Source organism: Oreochromis niloticus, linkage group LG3 (assembly GCF_001858045.2).
Source record: "Oreochromis niloticus isolate F11D_XX linkage group LG3, O_niloticus_UMD_NMBU, whole genome shotgun sequence".
Lineage (NCBI taxonomy): Eukaryota > Metazoa > Chordata > Actinopteri > Cichliformes > Cichlidae > Oreochromis > Oreochromis niloticus.
Window position 1 is genome coordinate 7,471,787 of NC_031967.2, and position 27,929 is coordinate 7,499,715.

Sequence of the window (27,929 nt, forward strand, 5' to 3'; positions counted from 1 at the left end):
ATCAGAGCAGCAGTGAGGCTGTGGTGGCCTCACTGTAACGCTGTCCTGTGGTGCCCTCTGTTGGATTAAACAGGTGTTGCAGCTGATGTTGAAGCCTGCAGACTGCAGACTAGTCACAGGGAAACAGAGCACTGTTTTATCCTTATAAAAAACTGATGCACACATAATCAAAGTACAGCACGTGGTAGCATTTTAAAAGTAATGTTTTATTTCATGCTAAAGCTTGAAGATCAACCAATATAAACCCCGAGAACATAAACTGTAATAAATAAAGCAAATCAGTCAGCATAGAGAGAAATAAAAACTTGCTTCTTTTTTTTTTAAAGAAAGAAAGAAAAAATTGGAGAAAGAACTCAAGTAATAAGAGAGATATGAAATTCAATTTCTCAAACTGTGGACTGATTCACTACAGATGCTTATCTCAGTGCCTGAGCATAGAGCACACTACATCTGCTTAGATAACAGCTAAGGGTGATTTGACTGTGATCTCGAGTAGGGAACAAATTAGAAAGATATGGAGGATACATTCAAAAGTTTTAATAACCAAAAGTTTTTTTTAATTATGAGAATAGCAAAGAGAAGACAGTGACGTGTTCAGGTGTTTCATTCCTGGAGAGCAGACAGTGACTCAATCCCTCGTTTTTTACATCGACAATAAATCTACACACGGGCCGTTTGATTCGGGGGTGTTGTTTGCATATCTATGAATCAATATAATACCCCAAAGATTTTATGTGTACAATCCAACAATTCAGGTAAAAACATTGATTGTTTCCAGTGTCTAGTAATCTCTAACTAGGCCTGTTAAGGTACAAAGTGTGACACGTTTTAAACTTCCAACACTCTCAGTCGGATGTCGAACGTACCGTTAACACATCTCTACGCTCCAATAAATAAACGCCGTGATCAAATCTTGTAGAGTCTGGGCAGCCATAATCCGGCCCATCTTGGAGAAAGTGCTGAAAACACCCAAGTCCACCTTAACAGCTGAATACACACCATGCTGAGACATTCTGTGCAGCCTCGACAACACACTTTGGTTTTCCTCAGGCTCACACACACACGCACACACGCATATTATTTTCTTTTAAAAATCATTCAGTAGTAAGTACACAATAGCTGACAGTGTAACACAGGACACCTGAAACATTCTAACCAGTAGTTTAAAATCAACCACCACCCTGATTTTTAAGGAGACTTGTACCCACTCGTGTGCTTGTTGTGTTTTGTACCCAACACTGAAAGCAGCATTGCAGTGTCGGGTCAACTAATTGAATCAAAACTTAGCCATGCAGTCTCAAATTCAGTTAAGCAAAACAAACTCTCTCTAAATCCATGTAAGTGGAAGTGATCTGGGTTTGCTTCTCGCTTCTGCCACAGCAGCTTGTAATCAAATCAGCGAAGTGGCGCTGCAGGAGAGCGTCTGCTTACAGAGTAAACAGCGTGCTGGAGTGATACCAAGTATAAAGAGCTTGGTTTTTTTTGGTGGGTTTGGACCAGCAAGTTGCCAGGAGAAGTGGGATGAAGGTAAAAGGCCAACTTGCACCCACGGAGGGGGGAAATTACACAGGAACCATTTGGGTGTCTGTCTGCACCCTGCTGTAAGGTTCGTCTCTCAGTGAACACACACGTCGGCGCATATACAAGCACATGAAGCTCATTAAAAAAGGACTAGTCAAGCGGAGGAGACGGGACAATTACCAGAAGCAGTCAAGTCAAAAATAGCCTCCAAAAAAGACACTAAACTGTGTGTTTCCCCTACAGTACGTGAATGGATGTGCTTACACAATGTTTAAAAAGAAGAGATGTACTGGGGCCCTCTGTAGGAGTATGTAGACTTAGTGGTGGCTGTAGTACACAATAGCGCCAAAAAACCCCGAACAGCGTTCCACTTGTAAAGTCTGAGAGAATTATCTACTTCTGGGTCCAAATTCTCCTTCGGTTCCCAAAAGTAAACACCTTTTAGGCACCTTTGAGGGATAAAACGGCCCAAATTCATTCAACTCCAATTAATTGTGTACAATCATGCGTAGCATCCAGGCGGTCATTAAAAAGATGACTTCTAAAGTTTAGTGAAGTTAGCTAGCTAGCTAGCTACTTGGTGAAGTGTTCGTAAAGTATACAAAAGCTATAACTTTGGATTTAAACAAAAAGGAGTGTTAGTGAAGTCAGGCTAGCTGACTACAGACGTGTTGTTATGCGAATTTCAACACAGCAGCAAAGGCAATGAGCTTTGGGGTGAGGGATAATTTCATCCATAAAGTACAGAGGGGTAGTTTATGGAGAAGTACAGCAGCGAGACGAGTGCCATCGTGCACAAAACTGACTAAATGGACCTGGAAACAGGGTCCATATGTCATCACACAACAAGCAGAGTATAGTTGCTGCTTTATAGTTACCTTTTGTATTCTCAGTTTTCTTAATCCCCTTTTAAAGTGCCTACCATAACACTCAAAAGTCAAAACTGAAAAGGTTAAAGTTTTATGGATTTATCTAGAACTTACAGTGATAACTTAGCAGCACCAGCAATTTCTTAAATTCTTGAACTGCTTGAATTTCATTTTATTCTCACACCAGCGAGTGAAATGGCAAAGCTGAGCCACATCTTTGACACAAGCTGACTGACAGTCTTCCTCTCATTGTTATTTAACATTATTTTACTCTTTTTGACTTGAGAAAGGTAATGCTACAGATGCTAGCTGTGTGCCAGCTATCTTAAATTAGCAAAGTTAGCAGATGCTTTTAGTTTTCAAGAAAAAAAGCTTCCTTTTTTATAATCAAACAGTAGTTCATATTGTACATACTAGTTTCAGTACCATAATGAATTAACTGTTGTGGCTCTGGGAGGTGCGGTGTACTACTGTAGCCAGCAAGCTAACAGCTAAAAGCAGGCAGCCAAGGCATGCTAGCACCAGTCAGTTACAATAGCTCACCCAGGTTCTTTCTCCTTTCTTCTCACTGTGTTGTTTTTGTTTGTGGGATATCATTTGATGCGCTTCAGTTCTACTAAAGCAGAGGGAAAAAATGGCTTCTAACAACTTGCTAACAGTCAGTCAGTAAGCAAGAAGTCGAGCGCTAATGAGATAAAACGTCTGGCACACTTTAGCTATTGACTCCTTTCTCATTATCGTTTGCAAGAACAGTTTTCACTGTGACAGAGGAATAAAGTTAGAAGTGCAAAACAACTAAAGAGCTACAAAAGCTCCCCTAAATCAACTTGAAACATTATCATTGCACTAATATGACTTATAGGGGTTTCATGGTAATATCACTGCATGAAAACTGACAGTTATCATCAGTTTTACTTTTATATTGGTATTGGAAAAAATGCAGTTGTCTTTCTTATGTTTTTCATTCATTGATTACATTTATTTTAAAGGCCCTGCTCCCTTTTCCCTACTCCTAGTTTCTTCTAATTATATATAGCTTTATGAGTTTTAAATCATAAACATTTTAGACTGCAACTTATAATTTCATATTTTGAAACCATTCCTTTCTCAGACTGTGACCATGCTATGATAATCTTGTTCTGCTGCAAGTTTTGCACCTATTTATTTGATCCACTTTTTACACAAATCTTAACTGTAATTTTAGGGCCACCTTTACCATGTTACATGCTGGTGTGAGACTTTCAAAGGATTAAAGGCAAACAAACATTCTGACCGTGTAGATTTGTCAGGTCAGACCAGAGTAAGATGTCGACACATGTTAAAACGTGTTTGTTCTGCTCAAACGTAGCTCTTTGGTACATTCCATCACCCCATGAAATGTATTTGACATGAAACATTATAATCATAGACCTACAAAAACAGGGTTGTGCATACCTGAGAAAGATTTTTTTTTTTAAGTGAGGAGGAAAAAAAGTCATAAATTGAGGCATGAGGGTCAAAAAAAAGGGCTAAAATATAGTTTAAAGAGAAAAGAGACTATAAAGACTCGGCAGTTCTCCTTACAACATTACATTCAGTTACATCAGCCACACCTTGTTTTTCCTTTCTAATTCAGCTATCGCCCACTCTGATCTGGAATAAAAAAAGGAGAAATGCACCAATCGTGGAGCTTTTCTCCCGCTGACTTCAGAAGTGTAAGTAATCCATGAAAACTCTTGGGCGAACATGTACACACACACACACACACACTCTTTGTGTTTATCTCCACTGGACTTATTTTTCTGACTAAAGCCCGGCCCTTGTCTTTGTAGCACCAGCTGATAAGTCTTGTTAAGGCCAGCTCATTAGGAGAGGGCCATCTCCGTGGCAACAGCTTGGTGACATCATGTCCATTATGCAACGTCGCGTAAACTGGACGTTTCTTGTTTTGTTTTTTCAGTAGTGAGAAATGAGTGTTTTTGGTTTAAAGAGTCAGTCAAGCAGCACGGCTTCATCGCCGTAGGATGGTCAAACAGGAGGCGTGTGCACAGCGTTCTTCAGTGTGTTTGTTAGCTAAACACACTTAAATCCATACGTCTTCCCTGCAGCGTGTCTGGGTCAGTAGAACTTGTCATCGATGCGGAAGTGTGGCCTGGTGACATCATCGGGGTTGAGGAAGACGGATATGGATTTCCCAGGGTTCTCTGTGACCAGCTGCTGGAGTCGCTGCGCCAGCTTGTCCTCCGAAGGCGAGATGATGCCGTTGGCCGAGTGATGCCCGGGGAGTTGTGGCCGTTAGTACTTGCTGTCAGCTCCTTCTTCAGCTGGCCTGCCTGCTGGGCTTGGTCCAGAGCCGCCCGCAGGTGCTCGCTGGGATCCGAGCGCACGTGGGCCAGTTTCCTGGCGACAAGGAGTGCTTGGCTGTCTGTCAGGTGCTCCAACATGTTGCTTTGGGGCAGGAAGTAATTTGGACAGTTTTTACCCAGGATGCAATGAGCCAGGTCGTCCAGGAGTCCCAGGAGGAGGCGGCCGGGCGTGTCGGTGTCCGGGCAGGACAGGTAGGCAGCAGGAAGTCGGTCACAGGCCCAGAAGAGAAGGGTGCGCAGGTGGTAGAGGCTGAGGCCTGTTCGCGGACGGGCCAGGATACGAGATAGGACAGCCTTGGCTGCTTGGAACGCCTGGGCCATGGGGAAGGGGATGCACTTCTTCAGCTGAACCTGTAACAGAAGAAACAAAAGCCAATGAGTGACCAGTTAGTAGGAAAGAGTGCAGGGAGCTGCTGTTGATTTTTACTTAGATTCCTCATTTATGGGCACTTGTTTCTCTCTAATTTATCGTCTCTACAGTCTAGTTTGGTCGTGCTAGCTTCTTTCAATAGTTTCTTTCTGTTACCAGACGTCCACGTATGGCTGTATGTGTTAGACAGGTGGTGAGAGATGGAGTAGAGCACACAGGGAACTAGCAGAAGACAACACAGCCGTACTCGAGTTGATCTCAACGAGTCAGCTGGCAACAAAAGTTTCCCACAGAGTGTTTACTCCTCTGAAGCCACAGAGAGAGATGCTGACCTGTCCACACCGCACTAGAGCGACTTACATAGACAGACTTGCAGTGACTCTTTCTGTCAGATATTGTCACAGGCTGCTTTATGATTACATGTAATGTTGCTATTTTTTAGTCCTCTTTGTAGAGTCAGCATATTTTCACTTCTGAAACTCACTTTGACGCATCAATTTTCTGTCTCCAAAACAAGTCAGGGTTAAGTAACACATCATCTTTGCCTCACCTGTCGTCATGTGTGGAAGAGCTGCCTTAAAATCACCAGCACTGAATCAGCGAGCAGAAAGGATGCAAAATAATTCTCATTTTTCAAAAGTAAAAATACCTCTAAGTGCTAAAAATGCTACATTTTCTTTATCCTCCATTCATCTTCACTGGAGCTCCTGTGTTACACACTGTCATGATCCCTGGCTAGTTAGCATTAACCCCAATCAGTTGTGTAAATGTTGTAAATGTGCAGTTATTTTCTATCTTTCATGAAATATTGTTGGCTTCTGTTAATTTTTGCTTCCTTCCATCTGATACATCCTGATAAACCCCACAGAAATCCTGGTGGCTGACAGTCTAACACAAGACTAGTCATGACCTCTGTTATGTCTCTGTTACACACCAAGATTATGGTAAGTGTTATCAATAAGAGTATCAATAAAATGATCTCCAATTTTACAAATAAGAGAGTGAATTAAAAATGGGGCATAAATGAAAAAGAACATTGGAAACAAAGAAAATTGTTACTACGGTAACAAGCTCCCTCACCTCGCTGCGTGAGAACGCCAGTCTCCACTCCCTGTCAGGCCGACCACCCAGCGGGGAGCAGCAGGGCAGCAGATAGAAGCCAGATATGGCCTCCTCCTCTGTGATTTTACCATCCCAGAAGTGGTTGGCAGTCAGCCAGCCTTGGGCCACAGCGGGCCAGCCTCGAAACGACACCACCGGCAGAAGGTCGTACAGCACCCGGCTCGAGCCTGCCTGCAGGAAGGAGAGTGTGGAGGAATATTAAAATGTCACACACTCGGTGCTGAATTACAAACAGGGCGTGAAAAAAAAAATTATTTTAACATTTGACTACAATCCTCTGCAATATTGATTTCACTCCACATAAACGTCCCATGAATAGGAGCAATTTTCACACAGCTGCAAAGTTAAACAGCCCTGATGTTCTTTATCGACTGAGGTGTAATGAGGGCTTCAGTTTATCATCGTTTTGGAAAGAAGAGCCGAAGCTGTACCTGCAGGATAATAGTAGTGAGGGGTCCGTTTCTCTCCAGGCGGTCAGGGGTGGGGATGCCTCTTTGGGGGCTGCGCCTCAGCTCCTCTACAGCCTCGCTCACGACTCCCCAGAACCAGTCCGTCACCAGGGTGGGAGAGAAGTAGCATCCATCCAGAGACTGAGGGGAGCCCAGGGAGGGGATGGAGCCTTTACCTGAGCGGGGAAGGGAGGGAGTGAGGCAGGATGAGTCACTGAATTTATACATTTATCTCACAGCGTGCAGTCACAGAGCCCGAAGATCTCACATTCATCACTTCAGGTGCTTAGCCAGAACCCCACAAGACCTGGAAGACCGTTGTTATTCTGTGTTTTCTGTACTTCTCGTTCACTTTACTCGAGACGCTGCGCTCTGCAGCCTGCTACAGTAATCTTGTGGGGCTGTTTATACACACTAAAGAAGTAGGACACTCAATACATCACATATTTACGGCGCCAAAGTTTCAGGGTCCCGACGGAAGCCAATTTCAGACAAATACCCCGGGCACGCTAATGGCCCGTTCCCACTGAATGCGTCATTTGTCACATAAAAATCGCGGGCAAATTAAAAACTACTGCAGCCGCTGAAACTGCTCCCACAGGACGTGCATAAGTCGCAACATCATTGGGAGCAGGCCTCAAGGCTGTAAACTTCATTAAATAGATTTAATTGATCTTCCAGTGTTTACGTGTTTCCCCTTTATTTTCTCTGTGCTATACACTGTAAACTGCGACCTAAAGGATGAGAGAGGCTGAGACGTGAGTAAAGAAGGTGTTACACTCGTAAACGTCTCTGAGTTTATTTAAAATTGTATCACAACACCGTGCATCAAGTTATGAGAGACGTGACTTAGATTCAATCAGCTGACACACAGTCCTCCTCTCCGTCTAGGAATTTCTCCTTCCCAGTTTCATCTCTGATTATCCTATTTTTTTGCAACTCACCCATTTCCCCCTCCTCCTCCTCCTCCTCCTCCTCTTCCTCAGTGGGATGCCCACTCTCCTCCTGGCAGCAGATGCTCCAGCGGGACAGGATGCTGGAGTCACAGAGGCGAAGGCTGAGCCACGAGTGGCAGGGCGGGGAGTGTCTCATGTCCAGAGTGACTGGCTGGTTGCGGTCGTGAAGCTTAAGGGCGGGCACCAGCAGGGTGAAATCCAGGTCAAAGTCGGCCCCTTTGGCGTAGTCCCCAAGATCCTCGGGGTTGAGGTCCAAGACGCCCTCGCGGGCCCCGCCGGAGAGCAGCAGGTACTCGTTGGCCACCGGGAGGCGCTGGTCCACTTTCTGAACTAAGCCTAGAATTATTGAGCAAGAGGAAGAGAAGCTAATTAAATGGGTCCTGCTCTTCTTTTCCTTGTTTTCTGTCAGATTTCATTACACTTGTAGACGCTCACAGATGTGTGGGTTTGTCAAAGAGTCCTGCATGAGCACTGCACTAGACCCTAATGAACAATTCAGTGCTTACATGTAGGACTGAAAAATGTCAATCCCAGCCTGACATACTCTACACAAACATGAGGAATAAACAGACTGACACAAACAAAGATCCTCTTACACATCTCCAGGTAACAAGCTAAAGAAAAAAGGATAAATGTTTTATAGTTTTGTTAGCTAAGTGCACAGATAAGATGAAGATGGGGTGATAAATATCAGTAATCGGATGATCATCTCATTATATCCTCATTATATTTTAGTCCTGGCTGCATGAGGAGTGCTAAAAAGAATTCCTCACTCTGTTATTTGGACAGTTTATATGAGAGAAACTCCAGCCCTCAAATCCCTTTATGGCTACTTAGCTGTGCTGTATATGTTACAGGCTCCAGGCCCACGGGAGCTGCAGTGCTCGAGTCAACTAAATTATGTTTTGCCAGCTTAAAAGTGCAACTGAGAAAGCCTTGATCATACAGCCAAAACTGCACTGGTGTGGAGCTAACTGCTAGCTACTATAGGTCAACGTTAAAGCACAAATATTTTAAAAACACTTTGCAGGGGAGAGATTGTTAGAGGTTGAACCTGAGAGTGTTTATCCCCACAGGGCAGTTAAGCAGCTGGAGATAGCTGGAACGGGGGGCATCAGACCAAGCCAGCAGGCCATGGGTGGGGGCGCAAAGCTCCTCATGTGATCCTCTCATCCTGTTACACGGGTACAAAACCTCAGTGGTATGTGATGTTTTCACGTAGAGCCATGTGTGTGCATGTGCATGTACCTGTGTGCAAGTCAAATATCTGGATTACATGCTCTACGCATTAACACCGGTATATGACCGGTGCCTGGTACAAGCAGAGACCCAAAGACACGAGATATATATCATATCACAAATGTTGGACAGCTGCAGTTACAATATTAGATAATGATAGTTTGCCAAGTTTTCCAACTTTCCCTCTGGAAACTACAATATTATTGGAGAATTATAGAATATAATTTATACACAAAAAGAAATTGTGCTTAATCTGTAAAGTATTTCAAACTGATAAAGCAAAAACATCGACTCATTTCCCAATCAGCTTCATTCAGGTGGCAGCAGCAGCTTTATACACAGACAGACGGGACATGAGACTAATGTAAGAACAGAATTAGCAACACTTTAACAACAATAGTGAAAATAACTTAACAATGTAACTTTTTTACCATCTACGCAATATCATCACATGATAAAACTCCCCCAAAACAATTAAATGAAACTCCCACACACTGTCACTAATACAGTTATTAAATTACAACACTTTTGTCCTGTTTACCTTCATCAGGTACTTGATTAGGATGTAATGGCCTAAATGTATTACCAGGAAGCAAGACAAGTGTGTGGGAGTTTCACTTAATTGCTTTTTGGGGAATTTTTGTTCCAACACACCTCCAACATATATTCTACAGATTTTTAATAACTTTTTCCGCATAAATATTTTGTATTGTGGATCTTGTATATTTAGTTTTTTGAGCAGCTACTTAAAACCTGGCTTTTCCACCACGTAACCGCACCAGGAATTTCCATCTACAGTTTGATCTTCCCGTCATGACGAGTGAGTACTCCAGCGACGCTTGGTGGAGTGATTTGTTTACACACATCATGAGCTGCTAATGGAAGTGTCCCCAGAAACACTTCCATTTTTTTTTAGCTTTTTTTGTGATTGTGTTTCACTCGACCTCCGTTGTGGTTTTTGCTTTAAAAAACTGTTTGTTTGACGTCTCAAGGCCACCGTATAAGCCAAACAATGAAGCTAATAATTCACTAACACAAAGTGGTATAAAGAAAGCCATTCTGAAGTCTTCCAGTGATATAAGCTGTTAAATTTAATGTGGTTTATTTGGCTGGTTTCCTACTAAAAATTAAAGAACCGTGTCATGTAAATAATAAATATAGAAACAGCAGGAACAGCTGATGAGAACCAATGCAGCAGCAGCAGCATCACCACCACATGCTGTGTGCTACTTTACATGAAAAAGGCCAAAGACTTAGATTAACTATAAAGTATTAACAAAACTGGCTGGAAACTGGAGGAAAAATGAAAACGGGACTAACGTGTGAGTCAAAGTCAAAACTGCTGATGAGGATCTCTCTGGCGATTTGCTTTCGGAAGTAGGAGGGGAAACAAAGAAAGCACCACAGGGTGAGCTGTCGATGAGAAGAAGGAAAGCAGGAAGTACGTGACAGCTTGTCTTTAGATCTTCACATTTCTCAGCAGAATCGGATCGGCCCATCTAACTCTACGAGCTCCATTCGTTCTCTGACTAAACAAGTGCAGCTTACTCCTGCAGATCCTCCTGTTGGACTTTATGTAAAACACTCAAAGTCCTCTGGATCTCCAACCGCCCTCAGCCTTCCTAAAGGTGATAGTGTTACCAGTCTTAAACAGGTAATTCAGTAATCTAGTCTGTTTATCAGCCATCTTGACAGATGAGTTTTCCAGCACTTAACCTGTAACAGTGGATCTTCAGCAAACATCCTGCTAACAGAAACCTCATATTGTTGTAGCCAACTGATGATACCATACAGGGTCAATCAGTGGTCCATGGTGCTCGAAATACATCATCAGCTGACATACACCGATCAGGCGTAACATTATAATCACTGACAGATGAAGTGAGAACTCTGAAACGTTGGGTCCTGCCATCCATGTGGATGCTACTTTGACACACACCACGTATGTACATGGTTGGAGACCATGTAACCTTTTCATGGCAACGGTATTCGATGGTGGCTGTGGCCTCTTTTAATATGATAATGTGCTCTACCACAAAGCGAAGATGGTTCAAGAATGCTTTGAGGAGCACAACAATTATTTTGAGGTGTTGATTTGACTTCCAAATTTTCCAGATCTCAATCGAATCCAGCATGTGTGGGATGAGCTGGAAAAAGCTGTCTGATCCATGGAGGTCCCGCCTCACAACTTACAGGACTTTAAGGATCTGTTGGTGTCAGATAGGACAGCAAACCTTCAGGGGTCTAGTAGAGCCCATGCCTTAACGCAGGGGTGGGGATCTCCAGGCCTCAAGGGCCGGTGTCCTGCAGGTTTTAATTGTGTCCTTGATCCAACACAGCTGATTTAAGTGGCTAAATCACCTCCTCAAACATGTCTTGAAGTTCTCCAGAGTTCTGGTAATGAACTAATCATTTGATTCAGGTGTGCTGACCCAGGGTGATCTCTAAAACCTGCAGGGCACCGGCCCTTGAGGCCTGGAGTTCCCCACCCCTGCCTTAACGGGTCGGGGATGTTTTGGCAGCAAAAGAGGGGCTGACACATTATTAGCCAGGCAGTTATAATGTTATGGTTGATTGCTATATAGTGATATGGGAATTTTTGACTTCCTAAAACTCAGTATTGGTCTTAAAAACCATCATACTTTATTAGTTTTTCCTCTATCTGAAGTACAGGTTTGTGGATGCAACTTGCCCACACAACAGTAGGCACAGTATGACCAACTGATTATCAGAACTTCAAACCTAAAAAGACAGAAAGAGACAGGGGGAAAGGCCAGAAATGGTAAATGGGCAGATCAAAGTGAAGAAGAAGTAGAAAAGACAGTGTCAGAGTCGCCAGCCAAAGGGCAAAGAGTTTGAAGCTCCAGCTCCTCTGATTTGTTTGGTTTTATCTGCCACTGATAAAATGGGTCAAATAGGCGAGGAGGAGGAAAAGAGTGATGAAAAAGAGAATAAAAAGCATCTTATCTCTCCAGCTTCGCTTAGAGACCAGAGCACAGCGGAAAAACTGCATCAATTAGCGAGGACTCTTCAGTCTCCACGCTGGATGTGGGAAGTTTGAGGTTGTTCCAAAGAACACAGTCGACTTTTTAATACCAAACTCTCAAATCGACAGTCGCACGCTACTTCGCTGGGCATCTGCCAGTGAACATGCGGGCACACGTGACTCACACAACACACTGTGATGTGTGAGTCTATAGGCGAGCACACACGGCTGAGAATAGAACTGAAATATAGACAGTCTAGGCTGCTTTCACAGCCACGGATTAACCCTAATCCTGTAAGAAATGTCTTTGAATGCAGATTTCTATTAAAGGAAAATTTTTCGTTAAGAGCTATTTCTACTCTAGACTCAATTCTAGGTCTGTGAAATGACTATTTGATGGCAGTTAGCTTCCCCACATGCCCAACCTGTCTGATGTTATTAGCATGTAATTGTCAACTTGCCCCTATTTAACTGAGCACTGATAGCAGACTGGCTCCCTCTTATGGTCGTCTCATGCACCAAAGTCCCTTTTGAAGCCTGCTGTGAGTGGTTGCAGACAGGTCCCCATCTTAGAAGCAACCACTTCAACCTCAGTCTCCAACCACTGTTTTCCCCAGTGTTTCCATTAGCACACTTTTAGAGGGTTTTACATTTGACCAGTGTTACTACATATAGTTGTAGTAGTTGCCTTTGTGAGCACTAAAATTACATTTAAAAGAATACTTCAAAATAAGCCCAAAGAAGTGTCTGGAGACATTTCAATATGGCTGCCAAGTGGCAGCTTCTAGACCAGGGGTGGGGGAACTCCAGACCTCAAGGACCGGTGTCCTGCAGGTTTTAGATGAGTCCTTGATCCAACACAGCTGATTTATATGGCTAAATTACCTCCTCAATATGTCTTGAAGTTCTCCAGAGGCCTGGTAATGAACTAATCACCCAGGGTGATCTCTAAAACCTGCAGGACACCGGCCCTTGAGGCCTGGAGTTCCCCGCCCCTGTTCTAGAGGGGCGTGGGCCCAAACAAAACTGAATGAAAGAAAATAAACTAGCGTGAAAAAGCAGGGGTCCACTTTTGATCATGATGAAAGAGGCTTAGGTGAAACGTGGCTTAAACTTGGAGATTCAAATGCATTTACATACAGCTGTGCTTACTTTAACAATACATTCAACAGGGCAGGGTACCACTTTCAATCAGGTTCCTGCCTAAAAAGAAGAATAAATATTATGATCATTTCATTTTATTCTTTTTTAAACACACAAACTAATTTACTAGGATTTCAAAATCAATAGCCATTTATTTATACTACGACTCCATTCTGTCATTGTCATCTGTCTTTGTCGACAACTGAACACATCAGCATGTAATATGAGTGCATATTGATCAACTGCATCAGTGCACTGTGGACTTACTAAACAGACCAATTAAAATATGAGATATTTCGATTTGAAATGAAGCAAAGTTCAAGCCAAAGTTTTCAAAGTGTACAGCGTTAGAGAGTGAAGACACATTCAGACCCATCTTTAAGAGAAATACTCTTCTCTGGATTACACAATGGTGCATTCAGGTGTCAGAACAAAGCTACAGTACAAAGAGACGTGCTGAGAGAGCCTCCCCGAAGCACAGCGCAGGCAACATGGGAACGACATCCTCTCTCATAGCAGAGCGAAAATACTCTGCCACACACCTCTACAGATTCATACGCCCTGAAAATAGCTCTGCAAATCTCTCTGGAAAATGTGATTCCTCTAAATAAACCGAGGATTCCAACATGAACCTGACTGCACTGAAAAAATAGGCTGCACTAACAACTGAGATGTAGGTAACGCTAATAATACCATCCTCACACATTTATTTTTAACGCTTATTTATCAGCAAGAAGATTTAACTTGTGACAGTCCTCATTAGAGGACTTCCTGTTTCCAGCACTATTGTACACGTGGATACAGCCCAAAGGAACGCTGACACTTAAACCATTACTGATTGCTAGTACGTTAAACCATGACATAAACATGTAATTACACCATTAGCTTGTTTAATCACTGTATTCACATCAAACCAGCCAATTTCAACTGTGAATGCTTCTGGGAGATTAACTAATGAGGTACATCCAAGTTCTTATTTCAGGCCATCTTTGTGCAGTGGTGGGAGGGGATGTCATTTGTGTCAGAAAGTGATGGTTTTTTTCTGAGAATGCACCTCTGCGTGACCTCTCTGTTATTCCAGACAATAAAATTCTAATACTGCTGCAGAGCACGCCATGAAAATCATTTTAAAAGCAGCCACATCCCGCAAGGAGCAATTCAGTCCGTTACAAATGACTCCTGACTAATATAGTCTCAACCTGGATGTTATCTGTGCTTTTCAACTGCTGCTTCTCGCAGCCTCACCTCGCACGCTAATAGCCGGATTAATCCGAGACAACCCCGCCGCTGAAAGGTGAACCATTCTGACGCCGCGCTGTTTATGAATTCATATCGAGTCAGGAGATTAGCTCCAAAATAGGGCTTTCAGAAGGAGAGGAATTGAGAAGTTCCAATTTAATCTGATTGGAGGGGATGTCTCACATCACTGAGCCAGGTGTTTAGAGTGTGTGTGTGTGTGTGTGTGTGTGCGCGCGAGAGAGAAAATGTGATTAATAGGAGCAAGAAACAGGGCTGAGAGTGACGGCAGACATGGTGTGTCTGAAACCACCTGCAGAGAGAGGGGATGCAAGAAGCTGTCAGTGTGTTCCAGCTCCACATTGCTGCTTTGATGCCAGTTACTTTGTGATACGATGTCCCACTAAATGACAGGCAATTATCGTCGAGGGGAAAAAAGCCAGGCTGCAGTTTTACTTTTACATTTTAGAGAAGCAGTGAGGCTCATTTGTTTGAGAAGCCGCATAAAGATGATGGATTTCAATAAAACGGGCCAAAAGAGGTGGCGCAAATTCTCCTCGGTCATCAATTCAGTGTCACAAAGGAGCCCTGTGTAACATCCAGAGAGCCATTGTTACTAATTAATGATACCCACGGCAGTCAAGCGAACTGTAATCAGCATTCAGCACCTCACAGATCATGTCTGAACTCTATGCAGAAGACAGTGCGCTATCATGTATCTGATATAGGGCTCTAGCTAAATTACAGCTAGCTGGCTAACTGCCCGCATGTTGATTATTGCTGTTTTAAGCAAGTCAGTCGTTACACGAGTGACTGTTAAATAAAAAATGAATTTGTTAGCAGCAACTACCATTGAGATAATGTTACCTACTTGTACGTTAGGTACCCTGAACAAGTCTGGCAGTGGTTAGTTTTATAAAATGAGCCAATAAAATAACTAAAATAATCAGCTAAGTTACCAAATCAGTTCTGAGAGTCTGGATGAATTAGCCAATCCATGTGTGTTGGCCACAGACAGCTTAAACAATGGAATGGAGAATATTATAACCCATAATAGGTGTAAACTTCCGTGCCATGATTTTTGTTGTGGGGCATTATTTAACATTGTATGTCAGCAGGTGGAAGTGTGCCGCTTTACACAACCTTTTTGTAGCTTCTTCACTGCACAGAGTGTAGCTGCAGTGAACATGAAGCCAGCTACAACCTCTCTCCTGTTTAAACGTGAACAAACTGTCATCAGAAAAATCCCCAAGTCAGACCTGTAACAGCTACAAGAAACTTCTAGTCCTGTATAAGACGATGGGAAAATGGCAGATGATTTCTGAATGAACTCAGAGGTTCAAGTCAGATCATCACACCTGTCTTCAAAACACCAAGAGACCCTGGAAATGGTCAGTTCGAGGCTTAATAACAAGACTATATAAACTAATGAGTAACAGTGACTAGCTCCAGCTTTTATAATATTAACAGCATTGGCAGGCACGTTAGCATTAGCTAAGTCTTGTAGCTTTTCTCCATGATTTGGTTTCTTTGAACAGAGAAGAACACCAAGTGAACCAAAATGCATCACTACAAACCACAGACGTGTCTGAGGTGGGAGCAATAAATGTAAATATAGGAAGAAGGTGCTTGGAGAACATGGAGACTTTGCATTCATTTCTCAGCTATTTACACATCTACAGTGTCTTGTAGGACTCATACAGTGGTCCCTTGCCATAAGGCGGTTCACCTTGCACAGCTTTGCTGTTTTGCAGATTTGTTTTGCACAATTTTGCATGCTTTTGATTGGCTGTAGACAATTGTCAATCAATCTCCTGCGTGCCGTGTCTCCTGTACAGTACAGATTGAGTTCAGCTTGTCAAATTTACATAAATCTTCGATCACTAGCAGCGTGACTCTGAAGTGCTGTACTGTATGTTTGTAAGTTTTCTCTCCAACAAACACAACAACGTTGACGTCAAATGCACCTGCGGTAGCACCCAAAAGGCAGAGGAAGATGCTAACCATCGCACAAAAAGTTGGACTTCTGGACATGCTAAAGGAAGGTAGAAGTTACCGTATTTTTTGGATTATAAGGCGCATTGAGCGAAACAAAACAGTCGGATAAGTCAAACTTTAATCAACTCATTCTTTTTGCTTCCTCTACTTCCGTACAATTGATTCATTAATGTTGAATTCTCTGGCAGCTGCTCTATTCCCATGTTCTGGACCTGAAACAGGGTTTGATCTTTGGTTTCATTCTATAATACTGGACTTTTTCTACGAAGGTTTGAACTTTGAGAGTGTTTAAACAAGAGAGAAACGTGTGAAAAAGTTCATGCCTGTCTGAGAAAAGTGTATAGCGTGTGTAGTGAGGGGTTTTACAGCCTTAAAACATTTATAATAATTGTAAAAAATAAAGCTGGCGACTTCACGGATTTCACCTAACGAGGGACGACTGTAATACGTGTACGTGGCTCCGGGACGCTTCTTAGCTCAAACTTCCAACGTACACCTGGTATGGATCCAGGTCGGATTACGGTCACGTGTTGCACAATTTACATCACAATGTGTTCAGGTGCTGGATATAAACAGTGCACACAGAGCGTGTTTAACTATGCTAATAATAATAATAACCCAATCCCACTATATTTGCATCCTGTACTCAGAAATGTAAGCAGTCAGGGAGCAAAAGAGCTCCATAAACTGACACATCCAATAACTGCACACCTCTGCATCAGTGACAAACTCGAGAGCCTATTAACACGCAAAACAAACCCAGCACAAGCTCCACTGCCTCCTTGGATCACATTCAACATCAGTCCCACAATAATATATTCAGGTCTTTTTCCCCCAGGTCTCCTACGGTCTTCGCTCGGGTTTTGAGCAGTTACACATGAACGAGTTCAGTGTATCGGTTAATGTCACACTTGCTGAATTTTATATGAAGCCTCAGTCACTCCGTCCATCGCGACGCTCTGTGTTTGGAAATGTTCAAATGTCTTCTTTTGAAGTGTAGACGGGAGCTCGTTTGAGACACTTAATGAAGGCAGAAATTAAATTAGTCAAATTAGGAGAAAATATGAATGGTGAGGGTTTAATTGTTTGTAACGAAGAGGTGATTTTCTCCCTGTCGGTGTCCTCCGATGTTCATTATGAAAAACTTTGGAGAGCCTGCGAGTGAGCTGTGAATCCAGCGCCTCACGTAGCTGCGCCCTCCTCCTTCGACTGTTATCGGTTGACAGCTACTGCCCAAATTATTCCCTTTTCTTAGCCTCGGGAATACTTCCAAGTGTGATTATGAAGGAGCAAAAATTAGAGTGTCAGCCACGGTTATTAAAATGAGCAGATACTGTCACGCGGTGTCAGAATATTTCTTATTTAACATGATAAATACAACAAGTTCAATTACAATGAATGACGTCTGTGGCCATGTTCAGTCACAGGATGCAGACGGTTGCAACAATTTAGTGTTTCGCAGTCATTTTCACTGACACGCCAGCTTTCTGATCGCTTAGATTTGAAGCTACAAGGTGCCAAAAAAAGGTGTCAACAATGACTATCACTTATGGCAGGCAAGATGCTGTTCATCTGTGCTGCCTGGCACTGGTGAGCCTGAGCTGATGGAAAGTGAAGAGAAACCAAGCCTAACTAATCCAGCACAAATATTTCATTCATCTTTTCTGTCTGCAGCGCCGTGATTCTTGCGTACCTGCCAAGAACGAATGAAGACGGGCTCTTAAATACAAAATGGCATTAACTGAGAATTAGTAAGAGAGAGGAGACCACGTGGAGCCACCAACCCAAGCCAGCGATAAAAACTACAGCTGGACCCGGAGCATCTGAGGCAGAGAAGTCACAGCACCCAGCTGCGAATCAGTCACGCAGAAGCCCACCAGCGTTCACGGGTGAGAGCGGGAGACCGGCCAGACGCGGCTTGGATCCGAGCGAGCTGCTTTCCCAGAGGGATAGCGCTGCTATTTTGACGGTTCAAATTAAACCGAAAGGGATTTTTTTCCACCCACCCCTCACAAAACTGAAATATGCATCGCACCATGTGAGCGTGTGTGAAACTGCTGCAAAGTTTGAGGGGAGAAATTCAGCGCTGGATAAATGCACTATATTAAAGCGTAGAAGGAAAATGACATGTTCTGCTCTGACTGGCTTCTCAGTGTTTGGATACTGCTGCTGCCCAACTGTGGAAAAGAAGAAATACAAGCTAAGAAAATATGCCGGTCTCTGCATTTTGTGCACAATCCTTGCATAATTAAATGGCTTTGCCAATTTGCTGTGTGCTCTTCACAAATAGCAAAGATTATGTTTCATTCATTTCATTCCTGTGTTACTACAGCTCACTAGCTGAATGCACGAGGCCATGTTGGGATATTAAAGAGCAAGGCTGCTTCAAGCTGCTTTAAGATCTTCATACAAATGTAATGAATGACCTTGTTCGAGCACTGTTTTCAACCTTACATTACATATTATTGAATAATAATAAAAAAAGATTAGTCAGCTGATGGCAAATTAGTTCATTAATGCCATTTTCTAAACAAGCAACAACCTCCAGGGCTAACAAAGAAAACAGCAGTCAGCCAAAACTGAAGTTCCTCTAGTGGCCACATGAGGTTGGATCCAAAACAGTCAGCCCCCATGAACTTAACATGTTTACATCTTTGGTGCAGAAGGTCGATTTCCCTCGTTAGAGGAACTGCTCGTCAAATCATCCACATGCATCGTTAAGGAACATACTCTGAGTAATGTGAGTACATCTGTCTTTGCAGTGCACTAATTAAAATTATGGATGAATCTTGCTGATCACATTTGCTAGAACCTCTCATCCAAATATGGTAACTTCCTGCTCCTGAAAACCAGCACGGTCACACCTAAAAGACTAACTCTGAGGCCAAAAACACAAACTGGGAGACGTCACATGGGCCACATCCATCTTTCATTTACAGTCCATGTTTTCCAGCTGAAACACTGAAAATGTCGCTCGTTCCAGCTTCTCAAATATGAACAGGCGGTTCAGTTAATAATTAATGGAATATATTTGAGTTTTTGGACTGTTGGCACAACAAAACAAGTTATATAAATGTGCCTTCAAGAGCTTTGGGATATTACAATAGACAATCACCAAAACACTTAAAAATAAAATAGGGGCAAATATATTTATAGACTGGATGTTTCAGTGCTGAAGGCCAGCGCCTGCAACATTCACAGAACCACAATAACATCATGAAATGAGATTCTTGTGATATTCCTGGTAAAAATCACTCAGATGTTCACTAATAACTTCACAGCTCAAGGTGACCTTTTCACTCATCCTTCTTCTGACTTGGACAAAAGCAACTAAGGTGCTGATGGCACTTCTCAGTCTAACCACCTCCACTTATCACTCAAATGGACACACAGTCGAGAGGTCTAAGTGTGAAAAATAGCAGCAAAGCAGCTGACATAGGCAAGAACGGAGGTCACTGTAACTAGGGAAAGGCGAAGATCTGATGTATACTCAGAATTTACTGCTACGTTTTTAGGACTGATACCAAATCCAGTTATGACCAAGAGAATGACTGCAACAAACCACAATGACGGAGTCAATAAACATACATTTTAACATATGCTTCTATTCACAATCATTTGTACAGATGCTGCTTCACACATTTCCACCAAAAAGCAGCTCATGCAAGCACCAAACACCAACCCAGGTGCTACAAAAACTCCTCTGTCCAAATCTGAAAAATGCCGAATATCCCTCCCAGTGATCGACTCACCACTAATGTCAAGTACGAGGAAGAAAAGTTCTCATTTGACTTTTTTTTTTATAATATATACAGTTTGTTAAAAGTGTTTTTTCTTCAAACATTCATACACAGTGTAATTCTTCAACATTTCAACCTACAACAGAGAACTTTCTGGATAAAAATGTCAGAATCTGGGCCGACGCTGAAGAACGCTCATGACTTTTTAAACTTGGATCAAACGTGATTCCCTCTCCCCGACATCAGGAGGGGGAAGATGAACTCTGAACTAAACTCTCTCAAGCTGGCTAACAAACTTTAAGATCTGTGATGCTGAGTTAAGGGTACGTCTGGGCCCACACCGGATCGTCTGCTCCACCGGCAGCGTGGATCTATTTCTGCCCTCATCACACTTTTGTTTTTCAAAAGACATCCACACTAGCCCCCCCGCCACTGTAGCCTGAAGGCAAAACCACAGTGTTTACTCAAATGCTGGGTAAATAAGGGCCTCCTCTTGAATCTGTCACGCTGTGAGGGGAAATCGCTGGGTACACCGGGTGCGTGCGCGTGCATAAGAGTTTAATCTCTTTTCTCCTTCCTTTTCTCTGACAGTGTGCAAATCCCAGCAGGGATCCCTTTGCAGCTCAAACTTTAGAAAAGGCTGGCAAAAAAAAGCTCAAGCGAAGCTACTAGTGTACGGCATCGACACGCGCGCACGCCAGCACCTTTGCAGCCCCTCCAACAGCAGGCCGGCATGCTTTAACAAGGCCCCTCCATCAAGATATTTGCTTTTCGCTGCTGCTTCTCCTCCTCCGCAGAGCCTCGAGAGGCACAGAAGCTGCTAATGTGGCCACCGCCGCATACTTAACTTTATATTCCTAGAACGCAAACCGTCTCCCTCAGTGGAAAGTGCCAAACTTTTTCTGTTTTTTTTCCTTTCCCCTTTCTATACGCAGTTAGAGCTGTCACAGCAGGTGGTGAGGCACAGGCTATGAAAATGCTAGCAAACCATTGGTGATTATGCAGGCAAAAGATGCCTCAAAAACCAAGAGAAAAAATAAGAGCGTTAGAGAGAGAGCTTCTCAGCCAAGATAGAGCAAAGAGGAAAGCAGAGGGCTTTGCAGCAGAGTCATGAAAAATGAGAAGTGAGCAAAAGAAAAGGCTAGAAAGAAAAAAAACAACTTTTACACAGAAAAAGGAATATCTGCTGCACTTGGTGACACAATGATACGATAAAAAAAAGGCCGAGTTCCATCTTGATTTGTGTGATTTCTCCCCGGGTGAAGCAGCCCGTTTGATGAAGCTATTTCAGCTTAGAGGAGGAGAAGCCTTGAAACTTAGAGAAGCTGTCTGTCAAGCAATGCTACAGTACTGATTTGACAGGAATAGTAATTCTGGGTGAGCCAGGCATCTCTGTGCACTGACAAGAGGATCTACAGCAATGTAAAACTTGGTAATAAAAATACACACGGGAGAAAGAAGTATATATATATATATATATATACATATGTATTAAAAAAACGACCCGAAACTTTCTGGCCAAACACGCCTCGTTTCAAGAAAGAGGGGCTGACTGACAGGAGACAGCAGGGAGGGAGGAGAGTGCCACCTATTGGACAAACAAACACACTTCACTTGTTACTAATAAACACAATCTGAGCATCAAGTGTTAACAAAGCCAGCCCCTCAGGTGTGTGATCAAACTACGCACTAAATATTTTTAAATCCAATTCACTCTAATCACTAATTCATTAATTAATTCATTACTTCTTACTCAAGCGTTTCCAGAAAAACTAAGTAGATACAATCATCTCAGTCAACGCTGTATCGTTTGTCACACGCAAGAAAGAATTCAGACTTGAGACTTTGTTGAGGTTGAGACTTTGTAGCATTTCTCTCTTTACTCACACTGATACTACATTCTGTTATGGTCTCCCATACAATGTCAGCTTCATGTACAGTATTTGGAATACATGTAGAATTACACGTATGCCCTTGCAGGGCTCCTGCCGACACACAGCAGCACCGAACACTTTGTGTCTGAGCTGTAGAGTGAAGCTTTATAGTTTTCCTGATCACTTTGGACTTTATGCAAACGTCTGAGTAAGTCTGAGTACTGGATTTGTTTTGAAAAGAAGGAAGTGGATTAATAAACCTGGCATTCTGTTTTCTACAAGAGGACTTTGGGGTGAGTTAACTGGATTAAGTAAGGAACACGTGCCAGCTTGCAGCTTACCCTGTGCAATTCTAAGTGTGGATTCAACACCTATTGTTACTCTTGACTGTTTACACAGAATAAAACAACCTGACGGGCTGAGGAGAACTACGATAACGTGTGCACATTATCCCTGTGCCTGTGTGGGTTTGGGTACTCGGGCTTCCTCCCACAGTCCAAAGACATGCTTGTTAGGTTAACTGGTGATTCTAAATCAGCCATCAGTGAGGCAGAAGTCTGAATGTTTGAACTGCAGAGCATAAAGCAGTTTATAAACACGTGGTTAAAATGTGACTTAGAGTCTAAAGAGCTTTGACCGGTCAGTAGGATGGGAAAAATGCTACATGAATGTGACTGCGTGACATTATCTGTCTCCTTGTGATAAAGGCTAACTCATTCACGAGTGAACATGAATGAGGTCGACCCTGATTCGCTGCGTTCTAGCTCATCCAGAGTGTTTTGCTTTCATTACATGCTGAGAGAGAGAAACTCTCTGCTGTGTCTCTCGTTTTCACTTCCATGTCAAGAAACAAACAAACATCGACATAGCAAATGTTTGTGCTAAGCGTTACGACCAGCACGTGTTTACACGCAGACGCTGGATCTGGGTCTGTGAGATCGTCTCTGCCACCGCCAACTTGCTGTTCTTACCAGCTTCTGTAGAGAAAACCAAACTTTAGTGCTCGTTTTCAATCTTCAGATGAAAACTAAGCAACAAGAAATGCCTTTACACACGCGAGAGGCTGCTTTACAATAATTTATTGTTTAAAAAAATGTTATTTTATTCCAGCACTCTTAAACACACCGCAACAGATTTCTGGGGAATGTACTTTTCTTGATTTTAATTTCAGACTTCTTAATGACCCACTGGAGCTTCGGTGCATACAGGAGGATTAAATTAAACATACTGTACCAAGTCTATGTTGTTCATTATTTTCCTGCATGCTGGCTCCCAACATGAGCCACGAAACAAAAGAGAATCCTCTCACATTTAAACGGGAACTCTTTTTGCCTAAATTATATTTCACTACGAACAAAAAATGTCCAAAAGAAATGACCTCGCTGTACTAAAGTCTGACGAGTAGTTCGACACAAATCCAAACCGTTTTTCACTCTTCACATTTTCATTGTACTTCAAGAGCCTTCTGATGCACTAAATCTACACAGACAGGCAAATCAGCACATGCACAGCAGGATGAAGCTGATGACTCTAATCATTATTTCACATTAAGCATGCCAGCGCAGATCACTGCATGTTAAGCCAGCACAGCATGGTGTGATTGCACTGGGCAGAGTCCAGGTGACGACAGCAGGGCGTTGCTAAAAAAGACTGCTCATTGCTCACATAGGTCGCACAGCCCTGGGTAAATAAATGCACGCATGCTTGATAAGAAAAGATGGATGACCATAAAGATGCATTTAACAAAAACAGTGGGCATTACATGAAAAGGTGTGCACTGTAAGCAGGCTTCGTGAGAGTGGTGTGCCGACCGAGCCGAGGCTGAAACCTTAGAAGAAAGCGCATTTGCCCCCTTCCTGCCACATTTGGCAGCAAGAACTGCAATTAAGCATTTGTGATAACTGGCAGCGAATCAGTCAGTGCGTTCTTGAACTACTTTTGGTAGGTTGGCCACTCCTGGGAAAGGTGCCCCACTGTTCCAAGTTTTCTCCTTTTGTGGATAATTAACGGCTACTAATGAACAAGAACTACGAGCAGAACAAGGTCTGCAAACTACAGTCCAAGGCTACAGAGCTGGAGCCCAACACAGGATGTGAGACTCACCCATGATACACCTAATGATACCGCTCTGTTATTTGCTTTTCAATAGAGTTACTCGGCAAAGATGATAGCTGCAGAAATAGAAATCATACACACATGCATACATTTGCATGCCCATACAATATAAATCTGTGGGAAACCTTTTCCACCCAGTCCCAATTGATTGCAGCTAGAGGCAATGAATGATTACCATCCAAAAAGCTATGTTGTTAGAAATATGACACATGCTATGATATATTTATTCTCTAACATCCAAAACCACAAAATGACTATTTTGATCAGTCTTGTTAATACAAGAGATTTTAATTCTAAGACCTTCAAAGTGAAGCCAGATATAAGGAAACTCTGTTTCAACTTGCTAGTAACAGGTTAGATCTGATTTTGCCTTTATAACTGCCTTTGTGATCATAGAGTCAACAAGGTGCTGGAAACATTTTGGTCCATGTTGACATGATACAATCATGCAGCTGCTGCACATAAATGGTCTTTAAGAAACCAGTTTGAGCTGATTAGAGCTTTGTGACATGTTATGTTATCCTACTGGAAGGAGCCATCAGAACATGGGTGCAGATGGACATGGTCAGCAACAGTACTCAGGTAGGCTGAGATTGGACCAGCTGTGCACTGGATGAATGCTAAAGGAGGCCAAAGTGTGCCAAGAATATATCCTCCACACCATTACACCGCCTCCCACTTGAACCGCTGATAAGGGTTGTTTTTGCCAAATTCTGACACTATTGTCCAAATTTAATACCAGAAATCAATACTCGTCTTGCCAGGTAATGAATTTCCAGGCTTCTACTGTCCATTTTAGTTAGCACGTGTGAAATGCAGCCTCAGTTTGCTGTTCTTAGATGACAGGAGAGGCACCTGGTGTGTTCTTCTGCTGCTGTAGCCCCTCGGCTTCAAGGTTTCATGTGTTGTGCATTTGGAGATGCTCTTCTGCACACCTCGGTTGTATCAAGTGGTTACTTGAGTTGTCATTCTATCAGATTAAAGCAGTCTGGCGTATCAAGGTATGTTCAACTAGATAACTGCTGCTCACTGGATATTTTCTCTTTTTCAGCCCATTCTTGAGTTTTCTGTGGGGGAAAAGTCCAGCAGACCAGCCCATCTGCTACCAACGACCACGCCATGCTCAGAGTTACTTAACTCACTTTTCTTCCCCAGTTTGAACTCAAGCAGGTCATCTTGATAGTGTCTTATGCCAAAATGCATTGACTTACTGCCATGTTATTGGCTATTTAGATATGTGCATTTGTGTTCACTTAAACAGGTGTTCCTCACACAGTAGCCAGTAAGTGTACACTCTGCTTGTGTCATATCTCTCCAAGCTTCCTTTAACAATCACTACAGGAAGGGAATCGGAAAGCAAGTGTGTATTAGAAATGAACATCTGTACCTAACATGTTGAAGATGAAGTCCTTGGCGGTGTGGACCTCTAAGGCGGTCTGGTCTCCAAACTCCCCCTGCTCCAGCAGTACCAGTTCAGATACCTGTGCCGACAGCTGCTCCAGGGTTGCCCCTGAGCGGAAGTCCACCTCAGAAAGTTTCTTGGCGGGTGCTGGGGAGCGTGGAGTCACCGCGCTCATCAGGGACTCCATCTCTACAACCCTGTTAAATAAGGACAGAGAACGTGAAACTGTTGTCATTTTTTTTTTAACCTCTGTGCTCAAATGTTGGAAAACCACAATAGCCCTACTGTGATGACTAAAGCAGTGGAAACAGCTCCCCTGAGGGACGAATTATACACTCACAGTGCCAGTAATAACTATTTGTTTTAAACTTTACCATTTAGCACCCTAGAACAAACCACAGGGCTATCTGTTTACAGGATGTGCCTGACACCAGAGCCTGTGCTCAAACGGTTTTAGTGCTGCAGTCATGTTTTCACCCGTATAATATTCCCCTTGTTTTCACCAGCCTTGTGTGAATCATGAGACTCTGAGAGGCACTTTCACAGAGAAACATATGACATCAAGGAACAACCGCCAATGCATCATAACAGCTGAAAAGGTGACACTGATGTTTTGACCAAAACTGCTAAAAGCGGATATTCCAGCCCTTTTTTATCATATGAGCTCTTTATTACCAACACCCATCATGTTTCAATCAAGCTTCTTTCACTTCAAATGTCATGAAATCACTTTAATACAATTAACAATAAGCTCTTTAGGCAAGTTGGTAAACTTAGCATTCAAGGTTTCAGTGACCATTACATTTAGCTATTATTTTTTAGCATTTTCAGTCATTTACACTGTTGCAAGAATTTTTACTGTTTGGAGGACTAGAGACAAGATTTAGGAAAATCAGTGCAGGTGTTACATTATGAACACAGAACCTTTTGAAAGCAGTAGACTCGCAGTCTTGTAGCCATTCAAAGTCGCAATAAACATGACCGACCAAAGCCTCATGAAGAAAGTTACAATAACACATTTACTAAAAGTACTAAAACTAAGGATATCACCTCTATATTTTTTTCGTATCTTTCCCAGGTTCCCAAAATCATTTCAGTTAGTTTTAACAAAAGTCTAGTTTTTGTTTTTATTTTCTTTAACTAAAAGGTGTTTTTCACATCTAGTTTTAGTTTTGGTTAACTATGATAACCCTGACCTCTTGGAGACACTGTAGAAACACCCCCAGAGTACAAGTATTCACTTCCTAGAAGGAGAGTCAATGTATCTACAGAAAGCTTTTTCCCAAGTAAAACTCAAAAACATACATACCGTTTAATAAAACCTGATCTATTAGTTTTTTAATGACATTACAGACTTGTAATTCGCTTGTATACACGACCATGAGCAAAGGAATGAGTCTGTGAAGTTAAATGTACTACATGATGCCTCAGGTGACCGGACTAATGTGGCATAGCGGAACAGGAGTTTTTAAAGGGTTTAGCGTATTTGGGAATGCATTACGTCAATGAGGTGCTGTAAAAAATACTGCTGTCCTTTAATAGGCTTGAATAATTGCGTTAAATGACGTGCTCTGAAACTAACAAACCTAAAAGTTGTAATGTAAACAAAGCTCAGTCGAGCGGAATGATATCTTGGCCCTTGCCCACCAAACTGGGTCAATTAGCGAGCCAGCCCCCCCCCCCCCCGACTTCTAGCTGCAAAGCTAATAGCCGAGAAAATTAGCCACACTGCTGTCTAAAAGTCAACGCTGGCTTCTTAAGCCATTCTTTAAAGGCAGCAAATAACGCTGTTCTGGTTAGGAGAGACTGCAATCACTGTTGTACCATCGTATTTGCTCAGGGTCTGACTCGCAGTGATAACGTCGGTGCGGTGCCTCGCCCAGAGTCGGCTAATTTCTTTTATTAGCCAATATTAGCTCATCAAATTAGCATGCTAGCTAACGTGACAGATGGGGACTGTGAATCCAAGCGCAGCGTCATACATCCACACACGCACATTCACACTGAAATGTATACACACACACACGCGCGCATAACCCATACAGATGCATGCACCCACATGCACACACACTCAGCGAGGGTGGGTGTCGTTAGCTTACGAGTCGCGGATCACAGTGAAATGATTAGCTGTCAGGCTAAAGCTGCCAAATATCCCAAACGGACACACACCCGTTACACGGTGACGCGAGGGACTCTCTTCGCTATCTTCTATCTTTAATGTTATTGTGATGCCTTCGCTTCAATCCGCTTTCCTCAGCTGTCATTTCCAACAGGTCCCGGGCACCACCTTTCCCCTGGCAACACCGTCCCAGAAATCATGGTCCTACTCAGAGGATCCAGGGATTAGCGGTGTCTGTGGAGAGCACGCCCCGCGTTACAAAACTACAAACGGATTTGTGAGGTCAGGTTTATGATTAAAAAATGTGCCTCGCAAAGAAGATAAAGGCAAGAGCTGAAGGTTTGATAGGAGGATTGCACAGCAGGTGTTTTGGAAGGCTCCAAGTCCATCAGAGCAGTGGTGCACTGGAGAGGCTATCTGCTGGATGCTGGAAAGAAATAAGAAA

The 27,929-nt window shown here is 42.8% G+C and overlaps 1 protein-coding gene across 1 annotated transcript; it reads right to left on the reverse strand.

Moving 5' to 3' along the window:
• Positions 1-185: 185 nt before the first annotated feature.
• Positions 186-27,929, reverse strand: tmem102 (transmembrane protein 102). The gene is given in 7 exon segments (XM_005455236.4): positions 186-4,663; positions 4,666-5,086; positions 6,186-6,398; positions 6,659-6,852; positions 7,621-7,968; positions 25,351-25,562; positions 27,535-27,929. Coding segments are annotated over 6 exon segments (1,554 nt in total). The 5' UTR covers positions 25,553-25,562; positions 27,535-27,929; the 3' UTR covers positions 186-4,487.